Source organism: Brienomyrus brachyistius, unplaced genomic scaffold (assembly GCF_023856365.1).
Source record: "Brienomyrus brachyistius isolate T26 unplaced genomic scaffold, BBRACH_0.4 scaffold57, whole genome shotgun sequence".
Classification (NCBI taxonomy): domain Eukaryota; kingdom Metazoa; phylum Chordata; class Actinopteri; order Osteoglossiformes; family Mormyridae; genus Brienomyrus; species Brienomyrus brachyistius.
This window is the reverse complement of record NW_026042332.1, coordinates 797,626-807,463: the sequence shown is the minus strand read 5'-3', so window position 1 is coordinate 807,463 and position 9,838 is coordinate 797,626. Positions and strand designations below refer to the sequence as shown.

Sequence of the window (9,838 nt, the reverse complement as noted above, 5' to 3'; positions counted from 1 at the left end):
ACACTTGAAGCAGTGGAGCCATTGAAGAAGGAGCGATTGACTCTCGGTACAGGTATAATGGGATAATTACGTTGGTTAATCCTCCCTGGAGTGAAAAGCACAGGACACACCGGACCTCGGTGGCTTTTCGTGTAGAAATAAGTCGGGGCTCACAGGGTCCCAGTGTTTTACGGGGGTCGTTTAAGTATTTATTATATTTGTCCAAGATAACTGTAATAACAACCCGCAGGGAAATTAACACTGAAGAATTAATGTTTTGTAAATCCACACGAACTTTTTTTTTTAACACTTATTTCCTCTGGAGATGCAAACCGTTCAAAATAAATCAACATCAGAGCATTTGAGGACCCCCACCTTATTTATTGGCCGTCTAGCCAATCCTATCTCGCAAAAACTAATTTACTCTGTAATTGCTAAGTTAATTGAATTCACCCCTTCGTTTTGCCTGGAATTGAGACATGGGCATAGCGGTCCAGGCCGGGGCACGTTTCCCAAAAGCATAGCTGCTAACAATTACTTAGCTGGGACCAGGAGCCTGACGGGAGTGTTTAGGAAACGCAGCCTCGGGCGGCCTTTGAAGAGCACATGCGGAGATCGGTGCCGCCGGGGCTGCGCGGATCTCGGGCCGCCACATGTGGCCCGCAATGCGCCAGAAATGTGTGCAAGGAGCAGGGCGTTTTCATATTTACACGGTCTGACCTTTTTAAAACAGCATTAGGTAAACTGGCATGGAAGCAAAAATCTGGGAATTTTTAGAAACTTAATTTGATCACGAGTTGAGTGTCCCAGTGCCCGAAAGGGGGCGCTGTTCTTATAATTATTCTCCCCGCAGGTCCGTTCATTCGCCGCCTTTCTGTGTGAATGCGGGGAAGGGGAGGGCTGGCTTAGCTCGGCTCGGCTTTCCGTCGGGTATATAAACGAGGACATCCCACTCTGGGCGAAACAGTTACGGTGTGAGGGGCAGGTGGACGCTGCCGCTATCTGGGGGAGAGCTCGGACTGCCTTTGTGTGCGTGAACCTCTGCGCTTCCCAGGACTACCTGAAAGCAACAAAAAGCACATCAATGAAGGAAAGAAGACAGAGCCAGAAGCTGCCGCTTAAATCCGGGATGGATCCCAACCAGAGTGTGAAATGCAAGATAGTGGTAGTGGGGGACAGCCAGTGCGGCAAGACAGCGCTGCTCCACGTCTTCGCGAAGGACTGCTTCCCGGAGGTGCGTCCCCGTCCCAGTCCCAGTTGCCGTTCCCGTCTCCGTCCCAGTCCGCGTACTACGCTACCGACCTGTTGGCGCGTGACTAACGCGAAATCGGGTGTTAAAAAAAAGTTTCGGTGTTTCCGCGCACGGTGGGGATCGGCTCGGCTGATTTATTCGTTCTCGGCTCCTTTACAGCCGTGTCTTTGCAAAGTGCTGTTTCTCACTTGTATGTCGCATTACACATAAACATCTGCTAAATTTATAATGAATGTTGTAACTGGGCTTGGATGTAGTTGGTATGAACTCTTCGCTAGCAGTTAAATGCAGATATAAAGTACATATAATTGCGCTAAGCCAATTTGGTTCAAACTCAACAGTTCACTGTACCTCTATCATTATATAATGTATAGCATAGATGAAGAAAGCACCAGAGTTTTGTTGTACACGTATAATGACAAAGATATTTTGTTTCGTTTAGATCCGTGCAGTAAGCTGGCGGCACATTGCACGGGTTATGATGGGAGCGTATTCGGTTGGCTTGCTTTAATGGTGACTTTATTTGCTTGTCTGTCTATCCAGAACTACGTCCCCACTGTGTTTGAAAATTACACGGCCAGCTTTGAGATCGATACGCAAAGGATTGAACTCAGTCTGTGGGACACCTCAGGTAAGGACTGGAGCATCGCTGCAAAATCCGGGCTTTGCGATTCCGGTTTTGTTCAACTTCATAAATTAATAAACTGTGCAAAAGTGCCCTGGGCTCCTTTAAAATGTGTAATACTTCAGTTATTGCTTTGTTCCTCTGTTGTCTCTGTGCCAAACTCGAATGCGTCCTTGGGATTAGTGACGATGTGTTTTCAGGTGCCTAGGAACCCAGGCAAAATCTCTCTCTGCTTCTTGCTAGTTCTCTAACCTAAGCTAATGCTGTACCAGGGCCTGCCGCTGTTGTTTTACTGTGATCTGCTGTTTATTTACGCAGCTCCTCTAGTCCCTGGTGACCCCTACAGTCGCTTAAGGTGTATTTTTCATAACAGACCCTGAGCCTTTCTCAGCAGGTCAAATATTTATCAGTGCTTGCTTAAACCATGACTGATGCCAGAGTTTGTGGGGGACAGCATGAAATCGGGAGATTTGACTGGGCACCGTGAGAAATGCTTTCCTCAGAAGATGGTATGAGTGACTCCTGACCGCTGGAATGTGAGGAATGGGCTGACCGTGTGATTGGACCAATAGCTTTGCTCCCTGCCTGAATCCCGCCCACTTCCCCCATGGATACTCTGGGCTGTTCCTGTTTGCCACTGGTGATGGGTCTGGCACATCCAGTGTCCCTTATATGAAGCCCCTTGACCAAATGCTGTGGCTAATCACCCTTTGATCTACAAATGAGGATGTTGGCTTTACATTAATTTAGGAAAACTTCCGTTTGGCACCAGGCAAGCTAGAAGCTAATCTGTGAGGCTTTTGATGACGTTATGAGAGGCGTGGTTTGTCTGGGTGTCATGCAGTTAAAACTCTTCCTGTCATTTTGTACGAGATCCTGGTTTATGGCTTTTGTATGTAGAGCTGGGACTGGCCATAGCAGATTATGGGTTCTAGATTCCGGCTCTGTGATTGGCTAAAGGCAGCGGCAGATGCCTGCCCAGCCTGAGATGGGGGTGGGGGCTGTCTAATCCTTGAGTGAGCTTCCCAGACATGACTGCAACATTCCTGGGAAGCGCTGGCACTGTGCGCTAGAAAGAGTGGAAATCCCATTGAGGTTCCTCTCGTTTTGGGATTCCGGTTGATGACTGATCCATTTTGAATTTTGAGTCTGGGCCGGGGGGGTGGACTTCCTGAGTTCCCACTGACATCTGAGCTGCTTGTCACAGGCATGGGATGGTGAATAGAAGACGGTGCTCCGTGGCGTAAAACTGCGACTGGGCCCCCGTGTCTGAATCCGTAACGCAGCTTGGCCCTAAGCCAGGAACAGCTGCTGTACGTGAGCAGCACCCCCCACCTCCCCCCCCGCACACACCCCCCTATTGTTTGGGACACAAAAGCCAGGGACTCGTCCGGCATTTGACAGTCAAGATGGTCTGGAAGCGGTGAAGAGGGTGGGCAGTCTGGGAAGGGAGTCGTTCAGGGGGTGCTTTGTGTGTTTCTCTCCCCCCCCCCAGACCTGGCCCAGAGAGGCTCTATATTCAAAGGAGCTTCTTGTAGGATCATTGTTGGGGTGTGGAATGTTCCCTGCCGTTCTGAAAAGCAAATGTGGCTGGATCCATTCACGTCGGGAATGAATCTTAATGTTATCTTTTGTCACAGAATAGCTCCGCGTTATGCATGGAATGTCGGTACTTCTAAAGGTCAGGGAGATCTGGAGGAAGGTCACGAGGATCTTCTCCAGCAGATCTGCAGCTCCCCGTGATCTCTGCCCCCAGTGGTGCAGCACCAACAGACGGAATCCCTTCAGACCCGCTGGTGAAGTTGCTCTGCAGGCACTTGTGGCTAAAATCCTTTGTCTTCACCCCCAGCCCTCCCGATTCTGGGTAATTAATACCGCATTGCCTCTGGCTGAGCAGCTGTTGGATTGACACTCCCCACCTCCCTGAGGCAACCTTGATCAATATCCCCCCTCCCCTCTGCCACACACTTCCTGTTTGCAGAGGAGCTGGGAGTTGGGTGGGGGAGCTCCTTGGGGCAGTGGCAAAGCCCTTTGTTCCCTGATTAGCTGTGAGGGAGTTAATGAGCCTGCTGACACCCCTGCCCTCTCCCTTGGGCCAGTTAGGCATTGGTTGGTTGTGATTGGCTGTGATCTGTGGGTGGGGGGGTGAGCTCAAAGGTTGCATGCGATTGTGTTTTGATGCCGCTATAGAATGTGTAGAGCACATTTGGCCCTGTTATGTGCTGACTGTGTCTGCTGTGTTTGGGCAGCTCTGAGCTTCTCCTGTATACTGGGTCTCAGATTCTACATACATTCTTTCCCTTTGCTCACGCCATCGATCGCTCCCCCTCTGCCGCTCGCATCAGCCGGTTCGAGTCGGATAGATCGCGGCAGCATTCCCAACATTCCTTCTCTGGATGGCTCGACCTTTCTTTGGGAGCCTCTGTGTGTAGACTCCTTCGGAATTTGGGGATGTGGCATTATGATTTTCTGTCTGTTGGTGACTGAACATCTGCTGGACCTGCAAGAGCCTGAAGCCGCGTCTTGAGTGTCCTGAAACGTTGGGGATTGAGCTCCAGGCTGCAGCAGCAGTGATATGAGCGTATGGAGAGCTGGGAGATGCTGCTTTGGGTTGGATGGCTGCTATTTTTGTAATTGGAGTGTGATTTGGCGACCAAGTGCATTTCGTTAGTCTGGGATTGGGGCCAGTGGGTGAAAGGAGGTTGCCCTGCCCTTGGAGGTGTTGATGTCGTTGAGCCCTGAGTAATGTACAAACTGGTACCTTTTAACGGGCCATTTTTCCCAGGCCCAGTGGCGGCTGTGGATTGATGGTCTGCTGAGGATCTTGGCTCCTGAAAAATGACCCGACCCGGTAGGGGGCTGTAATGCCGCTTCTGCAGCAGGTGCTGGCCTGTGGGTCGCCTGTGCTCGTCACTCACGCTGGGGAGGGGGTGGGGCTCTCCCGGCCTGTCAGGTGGGGGAGGGGGGTCAGCAGAACGTGTATCAGCAGGTGAGGCTGGTGTGCCAGGTGGGAGAGCGACTGGAATGGCGGCCTCTCTTCCCAGTTTCTGGGCCCAGCTGATTTGGGGGTGGGGGGGGGTCTGTCAGCTAACAGCTGCGGGAGGGGGGTGTCTGCTGGCCTGAGTGATAGCATCAGCTGGGCTGATTTTACCACAGCACTGGGTGGGGTGGGGTGGGCCAGGGGGGGTCGCAGGGTGTTAATTGTCAACCGCAGTGTTGTGTTTTCCAGAGCAGAAACCTGGAGTAGTTATAAGCCTAATTGGCCCTCTGGCCTTGGTTACAGGCACTGCAGATATAACGGTCATGCAGTGTGTGTGTGTGTGTGTGTGTGTGTGTGTGTGTGTGTGTGTGTGTGTGTGTGTGTGTGTGTGTGTGTGTGTGTGTGTGTGTGTGTGTGTGTGTGTGTGTGTGTGTGATTTAACCCAGACAGAATCAGCACCATGATGTTCCTAAGCCAGTTAGCACCTGAGAAAATGTGGGTTTAAATACATACTGACATGGATTGAAATGACTGGCTTGTCTGTTTTAATATGGTTTGTGATCATTTTCACTGGGTTTGAGAATACTTTACTGTCCTGCTTTACTTTGACAGTACTCCGTCTGTATGTATACACAGGCTTTTTTTTTTTCCCCCCCGAGCATTTTCTCAGACGACTCTCCGCCCGAGACATGGGAAGGCAGGCAGTCTTTTCCCACACCTTGCTGTGGGCGGTCTGTGTAACTTCCAGTTAGCCTGAGAACTGCAATATTTGATTTCCACTAGCCATCTTGTTGTGGACCGCCCCGCCCCCCCTCCCCCCACGTACAGACCCACGGCTCAGTCTTTGTTTCAGTATTGTTGGTCCTCACAGCGGGAATCTCATTCTGCACCTCCAGTGGTTTCCTCAGAATTGATACTTGGCTGTGTCTTGGTCTGTTTTCATTCTTGGGGATTTGTAACATGCATGCATGGCGTCCTCCACGCCACTAGGGGTGCTCTGTAGCTCTGAGCTTCACTACACAGGTTCCACAGCACGTCCAGCACCCACCTCCTAGCTTCTTTAGTTTTTGTACATTGCCCCAAAGCAGAGTCTTCTAACAGTTCACTAGTGCCCTGGTTCAGAATTGCCGTTACCTCAAAGGGCCTCCCTCTTGTGATTCTGCATCGGGTCATGAGGGCAGCCCAGTTCTTCAGCCGAGTTACTTCTGTGCCCGAACTGGCATTGGCTCGTAGCACTGCCCTGTCACCGCTGGTGGGATGTGGGGCTCCCTTTGTCACTCAGCACAATAGCCCATTGGCTTCCAGAGACTTGCAGGTTGTTCCCTTAAGGGGGCCATGTTCTCTGATGGCCCAGAGTGCCCTGAGGAAGTGTAAGATGGGTGGTTTGGTCTGAGGTGTGAGTTTCCTGCGAGGTTTAGTCATCTGTCCTCTGGGGGGGATGTTTTGGGGGAGCCCTTACTTTCGATAAGACAGGAAAGTCCCTAAAAAGCAGTCTGCTAGTAGATGAGCGCATTTTGGATCCATTTTGATCCAGCTGTCAGTCATGTTGACCGGCCTATAATCTGTGCCGTTCAGGGTCTCCGTACTACGACAACGTGCGGCCACTCTCGTACCCAGACTCTGACGCTGTGCTCATCTGCTTCGACATCAGCCGACCGGAGACGCTGGACAGCGTGCTGAAGAAGGTGAGTGGCCTGCCAGCTTACTACCCCCCTCAGAGTAACTCCCCACCCCTTCTTTATTGTCATCAGACAGGAAGCGATTTCTCCGGTTTGTTGACATGACGTCCTGCTCGCTTGACCCATGTTGCTCAAAACCTTTTTCTTTCCGCGCATGGGTCAAGTGACCGCTGGCAAGGCCAGAGGAGCCGAGCGCCGAGCTCCTGCCAGCTCATGATTACTCACAATGGATCCGGTCTTAGCCCTCTCTCTTGTGGAGAGGAAATGCAGGCAGTGACAGAACTCGTACTCAAACACACAAAGACGCCCTGTCATGGGGTGCTGAGCTGAACTTTGACCTATGATACTGTGACCTCATAATTTCTGTGGTCACATGATGCTTTGAGAGTTTCAGCCAAGCGTTTTGTTAGAATGCCTAGTGTCTAGTCCCTGTTGGCATTTTTTGTCTGGAACCACTTGAGGGCAATGTGTGGTGAGAGGGTTGGAGATGACGCACCCTCCATTACAGCATGTGGCCCCTTCCTTCCTCTGCAGTGGAAGGGCGAGATCCAGGAGTTCTGTCCCAACACCAAGATGCTGCTGGTGGGCTGCAAGTCTGACTTGCGCACGGACCTGACCACGCTGGTGGAGCTGTCCAATCACAGGCAGACGCCAGTGTCATATGATCAGGTAAGCATCATGGTCTTCATACTGTGCCGCTTAACCTTAATCATTCAGAGAGAAAATGTGGCCCTGTTGCCAAAATGTCTTAAATTGCGGGGCTGTACACTCAGTGTTCCCCTTGGACGTGTTATCTAACTGCTGTGTGTATTTTTCTTTCTATGTTGGTCTTACTGGCAGGCTTTAGGAGAGGATGGGGTCTCCACTGCTAACCGCTCAGTGTGTGACTCTTATTGTAATTTTATTTTATTTTTTCCCCGGTTCTGATCTCCATGGCGATTCCATCCTGGAAGCTGAACTCAAACAAGCTCCCAGCCCATTAAGGGTTTTCTCATGTCAGCATTTTTTTAAAACTGAGCCCCGCACCTGGGAATGCCCCCCCCCCCCCCCCCCGACAGGTCTTGTCAGCTTTTTTTTTTTTCTTTTTTTTAACAGTACGTTTGCTGAAATGGTACTCAAATGTGTTTAGTTTTTTAGCAAACAGTCACTGTTTATACAGACAGATGGGTTCGCTCCCCCCACTGTGATGATCTGTGTATCTCTGGGGCCTTGATCCTACAACCATCTGAGGTTTATTTTCTTAATCCACAAGCTGCCTGCCATCACATGATGTTTGCAGAGTGCTATAGCTGTTCAGGTGTGGACTGTAATTTGGTGTGACACTTCACACTCACTCACTCACTTTGTTCCCCCCACTCATATTTCAAAAGCTAAATTGTCAGCGAGTGGAAACAGAGGATCACAGCTAGTTAGCTGGTTAGCATCTCCTAAATGTGTGGTTTTAATGGTGGTGAGCACCGTCATTGGGTGTGGCATTCTGTGATCAAAGCCCCCATGGTTTAGGGTGACACTCGCCCACCTTGTCTTACAGGGTTCCAACATGGCCAAGCAGCTGTCGGCCCCCTACATCGAGTGCTCAGCACTGCAGTCGGAGAACAGCGTGCGGGACATCTTCCACGTGGCCACCCTGGCATGCGTCAACAAGAGCGGCAAGCACGCCAAGCGCAGCAAGACGCCGCGCGCCACCAAGCGCATCTCCCACATGGCGGGCCGGCCGGAGCTCTCCACAGTCACGTCCGACCTGCGCAAGGACAAGGCAAAGAGCTGTGCGGTCATGTGACTGGCTGGGCTCCACCCCCTTTTTGCGGTTTTGTGAGCACCAGGTGCGGGCGATGAAGATGGATCGAGGTGCAGGGCGTCCTGCCTGCTGATCCCCTGGATGTGGGGGAGTAAGAGACAAGCCTTGGACTCCTGCACTTTAAAGCCCAGGCTGGGATTGGTGCCCCCCCCTCCCCCCCCCCCCACGAGCCCCTCAGGGGGACACAGACCAGAGGCGGCTGGCCCCGGCACCTTCCGGCACAAGTTCTGATGGCCTCTAGTTTCCGAATAACATATTCTGTGAGCCCCAAAGGGTCGACCGCCCAGCCCATCCTGCTTGCCTCAATTTATCCAGCCTGGAAGTGATGTCACTTCCTGAGGAAGTGGTGAGGGTTTGGTGGAGCCTCTGTGGGAAATGAGGAAGCTATCCAATCGTGGCCCGTCGTCCTTGCACAGGGTGCTAAGCTTTGCTTCTGGGAAAGGACAGGTTTCTCCTAAAAGGAAGAACAGCCAATCACTGTGGACCCAAATAAATGCCCCCTCCCCTCCCTATGCCGTGGGTTTGAAAGGTGAAAACAGGACCTCCTTTGTTTTGCAAATCTGTCGTGACAAAGATCAGCCGTTATGCTAGTTTTTCATATCGTCTTGTGAGAACCTCACACCCTGTGCGGATAGTTTGAGCCAAAGAGTAAAATCTGAGGCAGCGGTGACACTGCAGGTTGATCCTAACTGGACCCTCAAAATGCATGTGGTGGGGTGGGTGAGAGCGTGGGACCCCTGCCGCCCTGCACATCCTCACAGGTTGGCGCCCTAATCGGGACGCCTGTGGTCTGACTGCTGTCTTTGCTCTGAGGTGCCCAACTATGCAAAGCTCACTTTGATCCTGGGGGGCACCCAAATAGGAAAGAAACCAATGAAGAAGTGTTTTTGTATGTATTTTTTTCCCCCTATAATTGTTTTTCTGCACGATATTTGAGTTTTATGTTTTGGTCAAACTTAAGTTCTGGGTACTAAACAGTTCGAACTGGAAGTTTATCCTGTTCTGGTGTGGTTTAGTTATCGTTTGCTAAGAGCCGCATCAGTGCAACCCCAGCCGTGAGATGGATCTGGTGTAAGGTTTAGAGCAGTATTATTGGTTAACTGGCTCATGTTCTCTCTATTTAAATGTAAAAAATTAATTAAGTTAAATTGTTCCATGTAGAGCAACTCATTTTTTTGGAATGTTGTCTATCATTGTTCATGCAGTATTTATTGAAGTATATATTTTCCTTTCAAAATAAATAATTCAGCGCAAAATGCCTTTTGTAAATGATTTTGTGATTGAAGCCCTGTTTTGTTTGTCTGTTCGACTGTACCACACCAACAAGCTGTTAATCCCCTATAAAGTGGTAGGTTCCCTGCCTCCTGATTGGTCAGAGTATATGGAGGCGTGGCTGGTCAGCTCGTATTGTCTGAATTTGCATTATACACCCTGTGAATAAGAGCTGTTCTCCGATCAGATACGGAGCATGATGTCAGCCTTCTGAGGTGTCTGTACACAGTCGGGTGTATTTTTTAGTGCCCGT

General features: G+C 50.7%; 1 protein-coding gene across 1 annotated transcript; it reads left to right on the top strand.

Annotated features, from left to right (window-relative positions):
• Positions 1 to 448: 448 nt before the first annotated feature.
• LOC125724518 (rho-related GTP-binding protein RhoE) lies at positions 449 to 9,569 on the top strand. Its single transcript, XM_049001257.1, has 5 exons — positions 449 to 1,213; positions 1,775 to 1,862; positions 6,412 to 6,521; positions 7,050 to 7,184; positions 8,047 to 9,569. Exons 1-5 carry the CDS (start codon positions 1,064 to 1,066, stop codon positions 8,293 to 8,295), a joined length of 732 nt encoding a protein of 243 aa, XP_048857214.1. The 5' UTR covers positions 449 to 1,063; the 3' UTR covers positions 8,296 to 9,569.
• Positions 9,570 to 9,838: the final 269 nt, after the last annotated feature.